Source organism: Priapulus caudatus, unplaced genomic scaffold, assembly GCF_000485595.1.
Source record: "Priapulus caudatus unplaced genomic scaffold, Priapulus_caudatus-5.0.1 Scaffold212, whole genome shotgun sequence".
Lineage (NCBI taxonomy): Eukaryota > Metazoa > Priapulida > Priapulimorpha > Priapulimorphida > Priapulidae > Priapulus > Priapulus caudatus.
Genome location: NW_014577273.1, coordinates 306438 through 323050, shown reverse-complemented (window position 1 = coordinate 323050; position 16613 = coordinate 306438). Strand labels below are relative to the sequence as shown.

General features: G+C 46.4%; 3 protein-coding genes across 3 annotated transcripts in view; 1 reads left to right on the top strand and 2 right to left on the bottom strand.

Moving 5' to 3' along the window:
- Positions 1-3384: 3384 nt before the first annotated feature.
- On the bottom strand, positions 3385-4377 carry LOC106807397 (translation initiation factor IF-2-like). Its single transcript, XM_014809714.1, has one exon. It carries the CDS (start codon positions 4375-4377, stop codon positions 3385-3387), a length of 993 nt encoding a protein of 330 aa, XP_014665200.1.
- Positions 4378-5081: 704 nt separating this feature from the next.
- LOC106807396 (mediator of RNA polymerase II transcription subunit 15-like) lies at positions 5082-14974 on the bottom strand. The gene is made up of 8 exons (XM_014809713.1): positions 14971-14974; positions 12949-13770; positions 12076-12146; positions 11409-11485; positions 10988-11069; positions 10663-10765; positions 5710-5928; positions 5082-5169 (listed from the first exon to the last, which is right to left on the bottom strand). Exons 1-7 carry the CDS (start codon positions 14972-14974, stop codon positions 5777-5779), a joined length of 1311 nt encoding a protein of 436 aa, XP_014665199.1. The 3' UTR covers positions 5082-5169; positions 5710-5776.
- A 124-nt stretch (positions 14975-15098) lies between these two features.
- LOC106807402 (ATP-binding cassette sub-family G member 4-like) overlaps positions 15099-16613 on the top strand; it is a gene marked incomplete in the record, with an annotated part of 27140 nt that continues 25625 nt past the window's right edge. Inside the window, 1 exon segment of the mRNA XM_014809719.1 lies at positions 15099-15211. Within this exon segment, the coding sequence (XP_014665205.1) occupies positions 15177-15211 (35 nt within the window).

Sequence of the window (16613 nt, the reverse complement as noted above, 5' to 3'; positions counted from 1 at the left end):
GAAATGCAGAATTGCGGCACAAATCTAAACGGCTTGACCTAGGCTCGTGATAGTCGGTGTATATAGCATCATGGTAGGAAATTAGCCATCACTGTGCCGAAAATGGATCACAGGTCAAAGGTCAATGGGCACAGGGCAGATTTTAGACATTTTCTGAGGACATGGTCTGACGTAGCACTAGTACTATAGCCCGCGTTCGATAAACTGCCGCAGGCATATAACGCATATAACATGTTAATATAGCGAATTAAGTCATTAAATTAAGTTACACAGCTGTATCTTTATTACAGTACTACCGGTATAGCAAAACCTAGCTATCATAGATTTTAGATTTGTATTAGTAGTATCCTAGATATATATGCTCTGCCTCTGAGCGCGAACGCGGCGATGGGAGGGTGCTCTTCATTCCTTTGCCAGTGAGTTTAGCATCAGAACACCTGCCGTCAGGTGAGCGCTGTCGCTCTGCGGCACTTGTTAGAAGTGCACTAGCACATCACTTACTAGATTTTGTACTAGTTTGTACTTTTGTTACTTTATGTTTGTTTCTTACGCATGCGATTAAAAACCAAGTAGTTAATGACAGTGAATCGATTATGAGGCCATTTTACTCTGGAATAATGCCAGAAAAATGCATCCTCGTTCAAATATGTATCAAATATTGACATACGTGTGAACGTATTTTACAAGCAAGATGAATCACATTTGAGATAACCCATAACGAATGTATATACAGATGTACTAGCACAATGTACATGGGCAGGCTGTAGAGCAGGTGCGTCGCACAGGGATCTTGGTAATGCCTCTCGCTTCATGATATCATGTTCCTTCGCCGCCGCCCGAACAACAGGACTATAAGCATGCGTGTGCGGCATCACGCGAAATGCCTGTTCTCGCTTCTGAGAACAGCTATTGAGATACCCTTGTTGAAAACGTGATATTTGATAAGGGCGTACAGGGAGGATCGGTCTGCAAACAGTAAATGCGAATAGTAGCGCGCAGGTATAGGTAGAGCGCGCATCAACAACTGTGTAACACCGACGGGCTTTCTGCTACGCATTATATATATATATTTAACCATTTACCTGTAACGCAGACTTTCCAACGGCCCTAAAATTCCTAAAAATTCCTAAAATTTTGAGCACGCCCTAAAATTCCTAAAAAAAGGCTAAAATTTTATTCAAATTCCAAAAAAAAAAATTCGCAGATATGTTTGGAGTTTTTGGTGATGAGATGATGACCTTTTGGTTTGTAATTATTTCCGCATTCTGAAGCGGCAAGGTTATATTCCTCATTTCAGTTGCACTGTACAAAATTTGCACTGATTGTTCGCATTGTTTGCTTGGACAGTTTTTTTCAGGCATTTTGTATCTGGCATGTCTACGGTAAATGGAATAGCATAGTCAGACAGGCGCTGTCTGCAAGGTGTCGCGTAGTTTGTCTGCTAATCAGACAAGGGTTGTAGGGTTGAGTCTAGGGTTGAGATAGCGTTATCAGACATGAGAATATGGCCCACACAGTATGCCTCAGATTGCAGGAAAATGGCTTAAATATTTCAAAATTTTCTGTGGGGGCATGCGGAACATCCCCACACCCCCCTAGCACTGGCATGCCTACGGCACGCGGGCATGCCTGCGGCAGCCAAGGTACATTTCGCCCCCCCCCCTCATCAATTTCTGAATACGCCACTAGTTACTGATCACCGCGGGAACATTCCGCATTTGAAGTTCACAGGGTTGGAGACCCTGCTAATGGATGTTTTCTAGTTATCTTTATACAGAGTAAGTATTGTGACTCTCAGTCTACCAGTGATTCCTAAGCTTCAGTGTCTGATTATACGACCCTGTTCCTGGCTGGATGTACAAGACATGACTAATTTGCATGAAACTTGATGATGTACAGTCGTATCGAGGACTTGGAGGATAGGAATAGCTGGTAGACTGGACACATACAACATAGAACTGTAGCTGTAAGTTAACACGTTGATGTTTATGAAAGGTAAGCGACTTCTTTTATCCCTAAAATGTTTCGATTCATCCCTAAAAATTTCTAAAATAGCCCTAAAAAAACCTTAATTTCTCCCTAAAATTAGCCCTAAAATGTTGTCAAGGACTGCTGGAAAGCCTGGTAACGGGAATCATGACGGCGTACTCGACGCGCGCACGTACAAACGCACGCGCGCGCACACGCCCCCCCCCATACAAACAATACACACAGACGCACACACACAAACAAACAAACACACACAGACGCACATAAACACACACACGCGCGCGCGCGCGCACTCACGCACGCACGCACGCACGCACGCACGCACGCACGCACGCACACACACACACACACCAAAACATTGACAACAGTCGTGGACCAATCACCATTACAGGATGGCGCTATTAACATAGCCACTACTGCGTTATCAACACGATTACTCAGAAAATGCCCAACCAACCAATAAAACAATCAACCAATCCCTTAAACCAATCCCTTAATCAAGTGGATGTCAACAAGCACAGTTATCATAAAGGAACTTCCGTGTTAGCACAGTAATCAAGATACACACGACAAAACACCAAAGACGTAAGCAGTATTTACATGCTGTGTATAATGAGATTTAATGAGATTTAATGAGCGACGCACTCTCGTTAGAAGGCGCGTCGTACAACTAGATCGTGAGTAATACACAGAACGGGTGAAACCTCCTATACAATCAACGCGACGCAATTCATCTTCTCGCGTCACCGTCATCCTATGTGTCATTCACTTTCGTGATGCTTTTACTGAAAAATAAACGTGTCATCGAGTAATAAGCTCCGTATATAATACGTCGCTAGTAGTAGTAAACATACATGTACAAAAATTATAGTACCGCTGCACCTGCGTGGATTTTGTCTCGATTACCAGAAGATATTCCCCCTTTGCATCTCTGATGGCAATCCTCGTCAATCCGAATGTTTCTGGAATGTCTGACTTTAGGTTCAATTCCTATACGTTACCGATCATCGCAAATCCGTAAGAATAGTTCTATAAAGTACATCTCGTGATATATAACTGGTATGTGTGTGTGTGTGTGTGTGTGTGTGTGATAATACGAATATACACATATATAATATGTATGTAATATATATACATATATAATGTGCAAGTAATACGTGGAAAAATCACATGATTAAATAAGAGCCGTTGACCGACCGTCTACCGAACTATACATCTACGCCAGCACAAAACAATGCTATCGATACATAAATCGCGACGTCTCGCAACGATTCCTTACACGCCCTTCTGCACTATGATCCTTTCACTCCGAGCACATGGATGCCGTCGGGGACACGTGCTTCCACCGTGCACACGGATGGAATCGATGTCGCACGCTTCCGCGAGAATGATTCGTTACTGGTACCCCGGGTACTGGCTCTGTTCGTATCCGCCGTACCCCCGCTGCATCTGCGGCGGCGGAGGCATCTGTCCTCCGGGCGGCCCCATGTGTCCGCCCATCTGGTATCCGGAGCTCATCTGCATGCCCGGCGCCCCCATGCCCGCCTGCATCTGGTATGACGCCGCCGCCGCCGCCGCCGACATCTGCGGGTTGTGCCCGCGCATCATGTGTCCCGGCGGCGCCATCTGCGCCGGTCCGCCCATCTGCGCGGGCATGTGTCCGCCGCCGGGCGGCACCATCTGCCCGGGCGGAGGACCCATGTGACCTGGCATCGAACCACCGCCGCCCGCTCCGCCGCCGCCGCCGCCGCCGCCTCCCATGTGCATCTGCTGCGCCATCGGATGCTGCATGTATGCGCCGGGGGGCGGGCCGAGCTGCTGCCCCATGCCGGGCTGCCCGCCGCGGTGCGGCAGCGGCATCGCGTGCGACATGCCGCCCGACTGGCTCATGTGCGGCGAGCCGACCATCGCCGGCGGCGACCCGCACATCGAATTCGCCGGCCCGCCCCCCATCGACATCCCCGCTCCGCCGGAGCTGCTAACCGGTCCGTAACCCGCGTGCATGCTCGACGCCGGCAGCTGCTGCGGAGGCTGCTGCGGCGGCGGCGGCGCGGAGCTGCTGAGGGAGCTCGGCGGCGACGGAGCGTACTGCGAGTTGGCGGCCGAGCCAGGGTGCGGGCCGCCAGGACGACGACGGCGCGGGGCTTCCCCGCGCGGCCCCCTGGCGGCGGCGGACGGGGCCGATGGTCCGGCGAGGCGTCGGCCGCGAGGTGTCCCCGCCAGGGGGCGCGCGGCGACTGCGTCGACGAGGGCTGCGCGGCGGCGCGGCGTGGTGGCTGCTGTCGGTGGCGGACGCGACGGCTGATGGTTCTGCTTCGTGCCGTCGTCGGCGTCGGGGACGCGACGAGAATGCGGTCGCCCTCGGCCCTCAGCAGCCGCGCCGCCCATTTCTGCGTCGCGAGAGGGTAACGAAGATGCTGGCGGCGGCGCCTTGCCATCGCCGCGCGGACGACGCATCCGCTGCTGCTCTGCTGCTGCTGCGATGAATCGCCGTGGTCGTGCTGCTGCTGCTGTGACATGTGCTGCTGCTGCATCGGCTGACCCTGGGAATGCGGCAGCTGCGGTTCATGTGTGGATGCTGGCCGCCGCTGCCGCGGCTTGCTGCCCGCCCTGCTGCGGATCCATTTGCGAACCCTGCCGCCGGGGTGCGGCATCTTCTGGGGTGTGGCGGCCCGCCCATCTGACCCTGCTGCGACCCAGGCCTTGCTGCCCCGTAGCCTTGCGGCCCCGCCCATCTGCGCAACAGGGTAGGCCTGCTGGCGGCGTAGTCAGCTGGCTGGCTGCTGCTGCTGAAGACATGGGTGGGCCCGTGCTGCTGGCCCTGTGGTAATTACCGTACGAACCGTACCCCTGTGGCTGCTGCTGCTGCTGCTGTTGTTGCTGCTGCTGCTGCTGCTGTGACTGTTGTGGGCTGTTGCTGTTGTGGTGATTGCTGTTGTTGCTGCTGTGGTGGTGGCTGCTGCTGCTGCTGCTGCTGTGTTGTGGTTGTTGGAGGGGTTGGTAACCGGGTGCGGAGGTCCGCCAGGCATTCTACCCTGCGGAGGCTGTCCGGGGTAGTTGTGATGTGGCTGCGCGACTGGTTCTGCTGATACATAGGGTACTGGTGCTGTGACTGCTGCGGAGGCTGCTGCTTGTGGCGGCTGTGGGTAGGCCGACGACTGTGGTGGATACTGCTCGATCCTAAAAGAAATCAATGCACACAATCTGTGATAGCCAAGCTGAAGTTTTTTGCCACGAGGTACCTATGGAAATTAATCTACCTACTCTAACTTTTATGAGCAACATTGGTCAATAAAGTAATTCAGTAGATAACTTCTCTGGCTTGCAGCTGTGGTCACGCAAATTACTGCTGATACAAACGTAAACTCTGATAATGCTGAATAAATACTATGCGCATGCAGAAGCACGTGTGTGCGTTATTGTGTACGTGTGTGTGTGTGTGTGCGTGGCGTGCATGCGTTGTTGTGCGTGCGTGTGCGTGCGTTGTGGCGTGCGTGCGTGTGTGTGCGTGTGTGTGCGTGGCGTTTCGTGCGTGCGTGCGTGTGTGTGGCGTGCGTGGCGTGCGTGCATGCGTTTTTTGCGTGCGTGTGCGTGCGTTGTGTGCGTGCGTGCGTCGCGGTTTGTGTTTGTGTAAGTGTCGTGCGTGCGTGTGCGTGCGTTTGTGCGTGCGTGCGTGCGTGCGTGTTTGAGGGAGAGGAGTGGATTGAGCGTACGACATACCCAGAGGCATCGTAGCTCCCCGGTAGCTCGGTGTGGCATCTGTCTCCTGTCCATTCCACGGGCTGGTTCATTCCATGGCGCTCGCCGGTGCGCCGGGCCCTCCAGGACCCATGCGTGGCTGCTGCTGCTGCTGCTGCTGTTGCTGCCCTTGATAGCCCTGCTGAGACATCAGAGGGCCGTAGGGAGGCTGGCTGGGCGTTGGACCTGGCATCATGGGCCCTACAGACACACACGAGATAAACACGATCATACTAACAGCTCACGACAAAAAAATTCACGGGGAATTTCACTGTGACTGACCATTCTTTGCATTATCGAATAATATATATATATTAACCGTCTTCTTAACGATCCTGGCGCAGTCGAATCGAAAGTGGATCATTTTTCCTTTGAAAATCACGGAATATGATTGCGTTAGTTAGCTTGCGATCTACGTTAGTGAAAGCAACACACTCGCGAGAATATCAGTATAGATGCAACAAACGTGAGACTTAAGAAGTGATAAATTTCAAACACTCAAATGCACATACAAAAGACACAGGAAGCAATCGATTATAACACATAAACACAAACGCATAGTTAAGAAACACAAGCATAGATGAATCGCAAACACAAGCATACAAATATCATTCACATATGACAGACAAGAGGTTTTGTGTTAATGTTGAAATAGAAATAAAAGCAAAAGACGCCACATAAACAAAAGTAACACACTACTTGCGCAGCTCCTTCGTACAACATTTAAGAATTTAAGAATTAAGAATAGACAACTCATTGAAAGCTTCTCTCTCCTTGTTTTTTTTTTTTACATTTTTAAGGAAACAATCATGTAGCATGTATAGGTTTGGCTACACATCTAGCAAACAAATTTTGGCTGATTTTTGAGCAATCTTTACAACAACCAACGCATCGTACGGCTCTTCTAGCGTTAACCACTCCCTTGATAAGCACTCCCTAGCATTCTCAAAGGTTTAAACAACGGTTTTTTTTTAATCCCGCACAGCACATTTCATCGATGAACACACCAATCGTTCTGGAATATTACGTTGAAGGCAAAACCCGACAGTCTGACCAATAGCATACAGGGAAATCAAATATTTTTGATAGAGTTCTACCTGCCGTTGTAGTTGCACATTCAAGCATACTGCGCTTCTTCATTATCACCAGTAGCTTGTTCATGCCTAGCCAACTAGACACAGTATTATGGACAGCTAGTTTAATATTTCATCTATATGCTGTCATTACCAAGGTCCTCCCCCCAATTTCCGCCAATTTCAGCGAAAGCCAGCACCACGAAATAAAATAAAAGCAGCTTAGATACATGGTGAATGTTCAAATCCAATGCTTCCAAGTCCAAAAAATCGAATCCTTGAAAAGGTGCATTTCACAGTCCTCAAAATTACACCTAGATCACTGTTACCTTCCGCCAGACCACATACAAGCTATTATGAAATGTACCCCTCTACCAACTGAACTTTGACCCTTGACTACCACGCTTGAAGAAAGAATGCATTACTCACTATGCCCCTGAGTCCCAAACATGAATCCTTTAAGCCTCTCCATTTTCAGCAGAATCAGAGTATATTAATGAAAGCAAACTGTCATTTCATAATTCATCAAGATTTAAATGGATGCACCAAAATAACATATAGTATTAAAGTTGAAATAAACCAAATGTGATAATTGTTTTTTTTTTTACATCGGGAAACACACATCAAAGATATTATTACGAAAAGATTCTCATATATGATTCTCGCAATGATATAATATCAGCAGGAGTGTCATAATATAGACACATGGACAATATATTATGACACTCCCGATAACAGTAAATCAAATAAAAACGAGTCGATGGATGAAATATGCGATGAAATACGCGGCACTATTGATAGTGAGTGTAAGCCCGCTACGCTGCCACATCAAACATTTAATCCAAGCAGAAGCACTCTGTCATCCTACTCAACTCCTACATATAACCCACAACTTACAACAACAACGACACGTATGTAGGTTTCATGAGCGAGCTGATCGCCTACTGCATTTCTCTAACGTGCCATGTAGCACACAGCATCTATAATACCAGGGGTTAAAGCCGCACAATGCGCATCCAAACGCTAATTTCTCCAGTACTAGACTAGCAAATACTTCGTGTCATGCATAATCACACTACCTTATGACAAAATAACCTCTAGTTGCTCCCATTTCACTGCGCGTTTGCTTAAAACCCACAAGAAAGAGGTGAGAAAACTGGCATTCTGGCGCAAACGCCGACTTGTTTGCCAAACAATTTAGCCTCGAAGTGGTGAGCTGACGTCACATGTTTTTATCTTTGCTACACCCGTACTGCTGTACCGCAGCCCCGCTGCACGGACAGCACGGTTGCTTGGGGAAACTGTCAACAACATCGGAGAATTTGAACAACATTGGAGGTATTTTCAAATACCTTTTATAAGCAAACGCGCAGTGAAATGGGAGGAACTAGTTTATTTTGTCATAAGGTAGTGTGATTATGCATGACACAAAGTATTTGCTAGTCTAGTACTGGAGAAATTAGCGTTTGGATGCGCATTGTGCGGCTTTAATAATAACATATTATTAAATTTTCAACAACTGTCAACAATTTGTCAACAATTTGTCATTATTAACACCTGATAATACGAGCTGACGAATGCATTTTGTGCAGGCACCTCGCCAATTTCGTGATCATCATAGAGGTAAGGTTGTTAGATTAGATTACAAGAATTAATTTCCAGACGACTAAGGCTTGTTTATATTTGCTGTAGAACGATCCCGTCTCAAAATCTTAACGATTTATGACTTAATCAATTGTCATTACAGGCTTTGGATTAGATTTTTATCAAGTAATGGCAACTACGAAACAACTATGTGGCAGTATATATCTCTGTAATGGGTAGCCCACGAACTATATGCTTAGTTTGTTACTATGCACTTATAATCAAATACAACAATCTAACCATATTCAACGATTTTCAACTCATTATCATTCCTCTGTGCAGTCATATGACAAATGCAGCACAATTAATAACTTACGATGCCTACAACCTTAGCCCTTGTTATTTCCTAGAGGCCTTGCTTCAATATTGAGTAAGTTACGATGGCGAGCGGTGTAAATCAGAAAGTATGGGTTGGATAATAAGCACCCAGCTACTAGCATCTGATTTTAAAGCAATGAGATCAGGCAACACAAATTTCTTATGAGCAGTCAACAGCCAAATAAACATCGCTTTTTCAGAGTTCTCCCCCAGAAACCATGTGATCGATAATACAGGTGGTTTGCAGTCAACTGATTGCAAGCAACCAGAAATTAATAAAAATATTTGATGCTAGTTTTTAATGCATGGACCGTATTCACGCATGCAATATGTGATGCCATCTCAATGAACATGAATCGAATACTGTGCAATCCGAGATGGTTAAGTGAATTCACGTGTGAATACGCAAATTTTTTCGTGCCGAGATAGGTGAATATGTTCTAGCTGCATTACTTTTATCACAGGTAAAACATTTAATATTCCATATTTTCAGAACAACCGTCCAGCTTCTGTAAAAAAGGAGACTCATACATATGTCGGAAAGTTTTTGCTGATTGAACGGAAGAGTCACTGCAAATGTGCGTCTTTGATGGATTTACACGTTATCGTACAATCATCTTGAAACCGAACGTTTTTGTAAGTATCGAGAGCACCTACTAGCGAGAAACATTCATAACTGTGTGCTGCACGTGTACGCTTCACTTCTCGCGAGCTCGCTCATGCACATGCTCACTTGTTCTGCGCGACAACCACTGCTCATGCATGCAATCGCTCGTCATCTCTCGTCATTGCGCGGGGGAGAACTCTGAAAACGTTCGAACAAACCGCCTGCGCTCGATATATAATCAGCATGCCCACCAACCGCGACCGTTCAGCCTAGACAACGAATACCTTCTGCCGAGCCGCCACCAGGGTTTCTCGAGTGGCCAGTCGACTGCGGTCGCGCCGCGGCGAACTGAGTGCCTGTACTACTACTGACGCTAGACTGCTGTGGTGAGGTGCTAGCGACCACTCCGCTGCCGCCGCCGCCGCCGCCACCGCACTTAGAGGCGGGTGTGGCCGCGCCAGTTGTGACACTGGCACTCACGGCCGGCGCAGCGGAGGCCCCAGAGACTGAGGACGACGACGACGACGACGAAGGGCTGGCTGCGCTCAGCCAGATGAAACACGAAGAACAATCACACGTTATTCCGACGGGCTTGGGTAGACAGACGCGCGCGTGATGCGTGCCGGCTTACACGCACTCACACACACACAGCATTTTTAACGATAACTTCCTCACATCACTTAACTCCATATTTATTAATTGAAAGAATCTAAATGCAGATTCATTGATAAAAAAAATTCTCCTGCGCATTTCAGTAGTTAACATAATCTATAAAATTAGGAAAAACAGTTCAACAGTGGAATACAGTTCAACACATATATGACGATATAAGTTAGACAATAGGTACATGCCAAGAGTGTAATAATAACTTGAAAGGGACAAAAACACTACTAAACTTCTACAGACAAGCTACGATCACATTTCTATCAACTCTTAGAATTTTTCAAATGTTACAGACAAGGTAGAGTAAATGTAAGGAAATATAGACACTGATTACTATAAAACGCAAGGATATAAAAAGACAGACCATATGCTGCGTAGACTAAAAAGACAACTGCACATATATAGACTACCACCAGTCACACACGTATAAATTTGCATGAAAGAAAGCCACTCATCTCTCATTGTTTCTGCAATTAGCACTGCACATAGATGATTCCTTGTTAAAATTTACGAACAATGCAAGGAGTTGCACGAACGAAAACGTTCCTACACTTAGTACATGTATAACATATACGAATCTGGTTCATTATAGAAATTATAAATATTTTCGAATGCAATGAATGAATTTACCGGGTGGCGGCATCTGTACAGCTGGTGGGGTAACTTGGTTCGGGGGCGACACCTCGCCCGTCTGAAGACCCGACATTGACTGTGGTGGCGCCCCCACGGGAGCCTAGATAATATATTACAATTATAGCAACTGATAGGTAAAATATAAAGGTATATAACATGGTGCCGCGTGTAACAAAATATATTTTAAAGCTATTCTGTAACGACCTTTGAACCACTTTTTCAAAAATTCTCTATAAGGCGATTCTTTGTCGTATTCAATCGTCGAAAACCAATGTAACTTTAGTTGAACCTACCTACAAAGGTCTGTGATAATATTACTTACTGGGAGTAGAGCCTGAACATTTTGGGTGGAGTCTGCGATTGTCGCAAGATAAATTAAATTCCTATGCAGCAGTTGTTGGTACCTGCAACAGTTACATCTCACTTATTAGCTACAAACAGATGTAAAGATTCCTAATAGAAGCTTGCTACACAACATACCTTGTAAAAACTAGATTTAACATACAGTTAGTAAGTAATACACTCGAGATCATATCACTGCACATCTGAGCTTTTCACATGTATGAGCTTTGCAATTAAAAACTTGGAATCTGTATACATATACACACTTACTCTGAGATGTTCTACGTTATCTTCAAAAACTAGAAATGTTACTACTATGTATACCACCCATCTACTATTGAAATGTGATATCTTACGACATTGAATCGATTCAAGTATCTTCACTCCTCTTATTTACTTACTGAATACAGTCCTGAACCTTTCCTTTGTTCTGGTATTCAACGATTCCTTGGATGAGTTGATAGTTCTCATCTAGTAGCTATTCAATAACAAATTAATAAATTAACATACCGTCAAACTCAGAATGCACAAAAAATGAATATGGTGCTGTGCCCTACACTGGGAAACAATGTGGTGATGACTCAGCAACATTACTAGTGTTACCAGTTTGATTACCATTATTTATTGGAAGTAATAAAATACAATCTAAATTAGTTTGTTTGGATGATAGTTTTTTTCCTTTCTTAGGGTTGATTTGTGCTTTGTGGGGTATCTACTGATATAGAGCCTCCACAACTCTCTAGTTAAATGATATCATCAACAGGTTACTTCAATCAAATCTACTCGCTGTTATGCAAGAGAGATTGCTAGTTTATGCAGTCAGGATATCCTTTTCTATTGAAGGTGTACACCGAAGCAAATTGGGATAGTCTGGCCACGGTTGAACTTGAACCCTCAACATTCTAACCCAAAATCAAGTGAGATACCCACTAGCAGGCATGAAAATGACCTGTAAAGAAAAACACTGAAAACCCCCGAGGCGGAGGAAGGTGTGGGAGATTTTTTAATTTTGGGGGTCAGAATCATGCAATCTGGTGCATTCTGTAATGAGATTTTATCTTATTTTGCCTCTCCTTGATCGTTGTCTCTTTCGACAATGTCTTTGCGCTTTATTTTTTGGCCAGAAAATACCATGATTTCTGCATAGAATACATGTACGTCCACACGCAAGAACCAGCGTGCAACCCAGGGTACACTGAAAGGTCACCTCTGGCTAGACTGGTTCGCAGCCGCACTGTTTGTCACAGAGCATGTACATTGTCTAGCAGAACGTGAGGCCGGATACCAGTCTACCCTTCGGCAAGAACAATAAGGTGACTTGCTGCCAGCCGCAGTAGATGATCGATAAACCATGCGCCTGTACATATGCCCGTGGTAGAATACGAGTGCTGCACGTGAACTCGGAAAAAACGGAAAACGCGGAAACAATTCTGGGATCGGGAAAAAAGCGGAAATCCACGGAAACACGGAAAATTTTCATGCCTGCACTAGACCACCAACTGCCTACATTTAGGTGAACATGTGTAATGCATGTATATATATAAATATATGTATAATATATATATATATATATATATATATATCTAATGAGTAATGCACTCAAACAGTATAGTCTAGAGTAGATATCTTACTGCACAATCCTAGTTTTGAACCCCGTCCCTCATTTTCACAAATGTGTTAAACAGATCTGGGGTGCTAAACTACGATTGGGCCGATCTTACGGACATTGAGCTGTAGTGTAGTTAGTCCGCAAATGCAGACGTAAACTCCGCTTTGCTAATCTGAGGGTGCGGGTTTATCGTCTGCAGTCACCCTTGTAAAAATTGTTGCAATTTTTGTTGTGGGTATTGGATAGGTGAATCGAGTAGCACTGAGGGCGTGACGGGGGTATATCCTTCGTCGTCGTCGTCGTCGGGGGCGACGAGATGCGGTCGCCCTCGCCCTCGCCGCCGCCGCCGCCATTCTGCGTCGCCGACGAGGGTAACGAAGATGCTGGCGGCGGCGCCTTGCCCATCGCCGCGGACGACGCGTCCGGCTGCTGCTGCTGCTGCTGCTGCTGCGATGAATCGCCGTGGTCGTGCTGCTGCTGCTGTGACATGTGCTGCTGCTGCATCGGCTGACCCTGGGAATGCGGCAGCTGCGGGTTCATGTGTGGATGCTGGCCGCCGCTGCCCGGCTGCTGCCCGCCCTGCTGCGGATCCATTTGCGAACCCATGCCGCCGGGGTGCGGCATCTTCTGCGGGTGTGGCGGCCCGCCCATCTGACCCTGCTGCGACCCGGGGCCTTGCTGCCCCCCGTAGCCTTGCGGCCCGCCCATCTGCGCACCAGGGTAGCCCTGCGTGGCGGCGTAGTACTGCTGCTGCTGCTGCTGAGACATGGGTGGGCCGTGCTGCTGGCCCTGGTGGTAATTACCGTACGAACCGTACCCCTGTGGCTGCTGCTGCTGCTGCTGCTGCTGCTGCTGTTGCTGTTGCTGCTGCTGCTGTGACTGTTGTGGCTGTTGCTGTTGTGGTGATTGCTGTTGTTGCTGCTGTGGTGGTGGCTGCTGCTGCTGCTGCTGTTGTGGTTGTTGGGAGGTTTGGTAACCTGGGTGCGGAGGTCCGCCAGGCATTCTACCCTGCGGAGGCTGTCCGGGGTAGTTGTGATGTGGCTGCGGCGACTGGTTCTGCTGATACATAGGGTACTGGTGCTGTGACTGCTGCGGAGGCTGCTGCTGTGGTGGCTGTGGGTAGCCTGACGACTGTGGTGGATACTGGCTCGATCCTAAAAGAAATCAACGCAGCAATCTGTGATACCAAGCTGAAGTTTTTGCCACGAGGTACCTATGGAAATTAATCTACCTACTCTAACTTCATGAGCAACATTGGTCAATAAGTAATTCAGTAATAACTTCTGCCTTTGCAGCTGTGGTCACGCAATTTACTGCTGATACAACGTAACAGCTGATAATGCTGAATAAATACTATGCCATGCAGAAGCACGTGTGTGCGTTTGTGTACGTGTGTGTGTGTGTGCGTGTGTGCGTGCGTGCATGCGTTGTGTGCGTGCGTGTGCGTGTGAGAGAGAGAGAGAGAGAGAGAGAGAGAGAGAGAGAGAGAAGGAGAGAGAGAAAGAGAGAGAAAGATCGAGCTAAAGAGATAGAGGTCTTGTGCGCATATCTTGTATCGTGCGTATCTTAGTAATTTAAGAAAGCATATTGCTATCAACGCAAAATCAATTACAGCTCTCGATCTTACAATAGCGCATGTTGAAACATTGATGTGAAAGCTGCAATATTTACTTGCAAATACCAGCAGCCTACACACCGGTTTAGCCTGTACACTACGACAATGTCTTATCACAATGTACGACGACAATGTCCTACGTCCTATTGTCCTACGACAATGTACACTATCAAGCAAATAGAAAGGAACACAGTAGAATTTATTATTATTACGCTCTCTCATCTCCTTGTTTCAACAGGCCTCGTGCCTATACACCCACAGTATTGTCATTCCTAACCGCGAGCCCGAGTAACAAGCTTACGTGTGGTGGAGGCACACGTAGTCAGTTTGGTATCAAAAATGACCTACAGGTGGCCGTGTGTGCCGACGAATAGACGTTACACGGAATCGATTTCCTCATCACCAGCTGCAGCGCACGCGGTCGGTCACTGCGCGAATCCGCACGTGATGCTGTGTAGTAAACGCGTAGAGGGAGAGCTAGCTAGCCAACGTACGCGTTAGCGAGATCAAGAGAGAGAGAGAGAGAGAGAGGGAGAGGGAGAGCGCGAGGAAGAACAAATCGAATTTCCTGCTGCGAGATAGGCGGTTTTGGCTTCTCGTGTGTCATTAATGCAAACGCTCGCGAGCTGCGCTCACGAGTACTGAACTAGTCTAACGAAAGGAAGAAAGAGTGGCACAAGGGAGAGTGGCGCTCGCTCTTTGGCGCACGCAGACGCAGTGAAGTCACCGTAGGCGATACCCATAATCACACGCAGACGCGCGAGAGTCGAAGAGCTGTGATGACATGTAAACAAAGACGGTGAACGGTTGCAGCGTATAAAGGTACGTAGTTGAGAATGTTCTATGTTTCTTTTATTGCAGTCGTTGCTTAGAGAATATATGTGTATATATATCGCTCGACTCTGCTAAGCGAAACTGTCAGACGGCATTGTAGAATCGAAAGAAATGAACGAACAAAGAATGCTGCTCGCAAATGGGAGGTATGTATAATTTGTAACGTTTCGCGACGTCTCAAACGAAATGGCATACTCGCGCTTATGCGTTTTGTAACATAGGGGTGAGTTTTGTTGTATTTTCGTTCACAGTATACTTGCCTGGTGCTACGTTTTTATCTTTATATTTGGTCTAAATAATGAAAACTATGAAGAGAAAACCTTGTACCTAAATGTATGGTGTTGTGTTGCGCTCGTGTAAAGTTAATAATACGTGTAATATATATGTACGTGTTCTGGGCATATCGCCAGGGGCGTTTACAGGGTTTTCCAGGGGGTCCGGACCCCCCCCCCCTACACACACACACACACACACACACACACACACACACACACACACACATCCAATTTACGAAATCGCACGTATAATGTCGGCAGTAGTCAGATTTCGCCCTCTAGGACGGTATGACTATAGCTGAAATTAAAGTTAATGTGTGTCGACCGTAGGTGCAGAATTTTATACAATCACATATTAGCATCACATAACTCGATTCCCCGTGAATTGCCATACCCATATCGCTGGAAATTTATCTCCTAGCTCCCAAATCATCTGATCTCATTTTGCTCTCCAAATCTTCCTCACATTATTTCTCAGACATATATCTTATAGTAAGGTGAATGGAAACATGATAGAATTATATAATTATATATATATATATATATGACTTACTTGAGAACCAATATATTCTACCAATATGTCCTTATATACGTTTTAACGTAAGTGTGAGCGCAACATCTGATATTTAAAACTGAGTATACAAAATTATGTACACAACTATACAATGTACACAACTATACAATGTACACAACTATACAATGTACACAACTATACAGTGTGCACATCTATATACAATGTACACAACTATACAATGTACTCCACATGCATACAATCATGCATTGTATATCAAACTTGTCCCTGACCCCCGCAGTACAGCACATGAGATTGCAATCTGTAGTCTTACATTACTCTTATAACGTTATGACTGAAAACATTTAGACGTTAGTGTCGATCGAGCAAGAATATTGTACGTACTTTTTGATCCTGACTCGCGCGCGTAATTCGCGTATCTTTAATTGTGGCTTCTCATCCGTAGAGCACCTGTACGTGGTTGCCCGCAAATGTGTTATATAAATATATAATATATATGGGTGCCTGTAAATGTGTTACTTTGGTGTCCGTTGGAGGCTTAATTATTTGGGTAATGCTGTTATATATATAAACACGCGCGCGTATGTGTGTGTGTGTGTGTGTGTGTGTGTGTGTGTGTGTGTGTGTGTGTGTGTGTGTGTGTGTGTGTGTGTGTGTGTGTGTGTGTGTGTGTGTGTGTGTGTGTGTGTGTGTGTGTGTGTACGTATGTGTGTTTGTGTGTGTATGTGTGTGTGTACGTGT

Bases quoted from the DNA above. Each gene is read 5' to 3' on its own strand.
- LOC106807397 (XM_014809714.1), bottom strand. From the start codon at position 4,377: ATGGGCGGCGCGGCTGCTGAGGGCCGAGGGCGACCGCATTCTCGTCGC.
- LOC106807396 (XM_014809713.1), bottom strand. The intron at 11,486-12,075 runs GCAAAATAAGAT...GTTATTGAATAG, and splicing joins GAGACAACGATCAAGGAGAG to CTACTAGATGAGAACTATCA. The intron at 5,929-10,662 runs GTAAATTCATTC...GTGTGTCTGTAG, and splicing joins TGTACAGATGCCGCCACCCG to GGCCCATGATGCCAGGTCCA.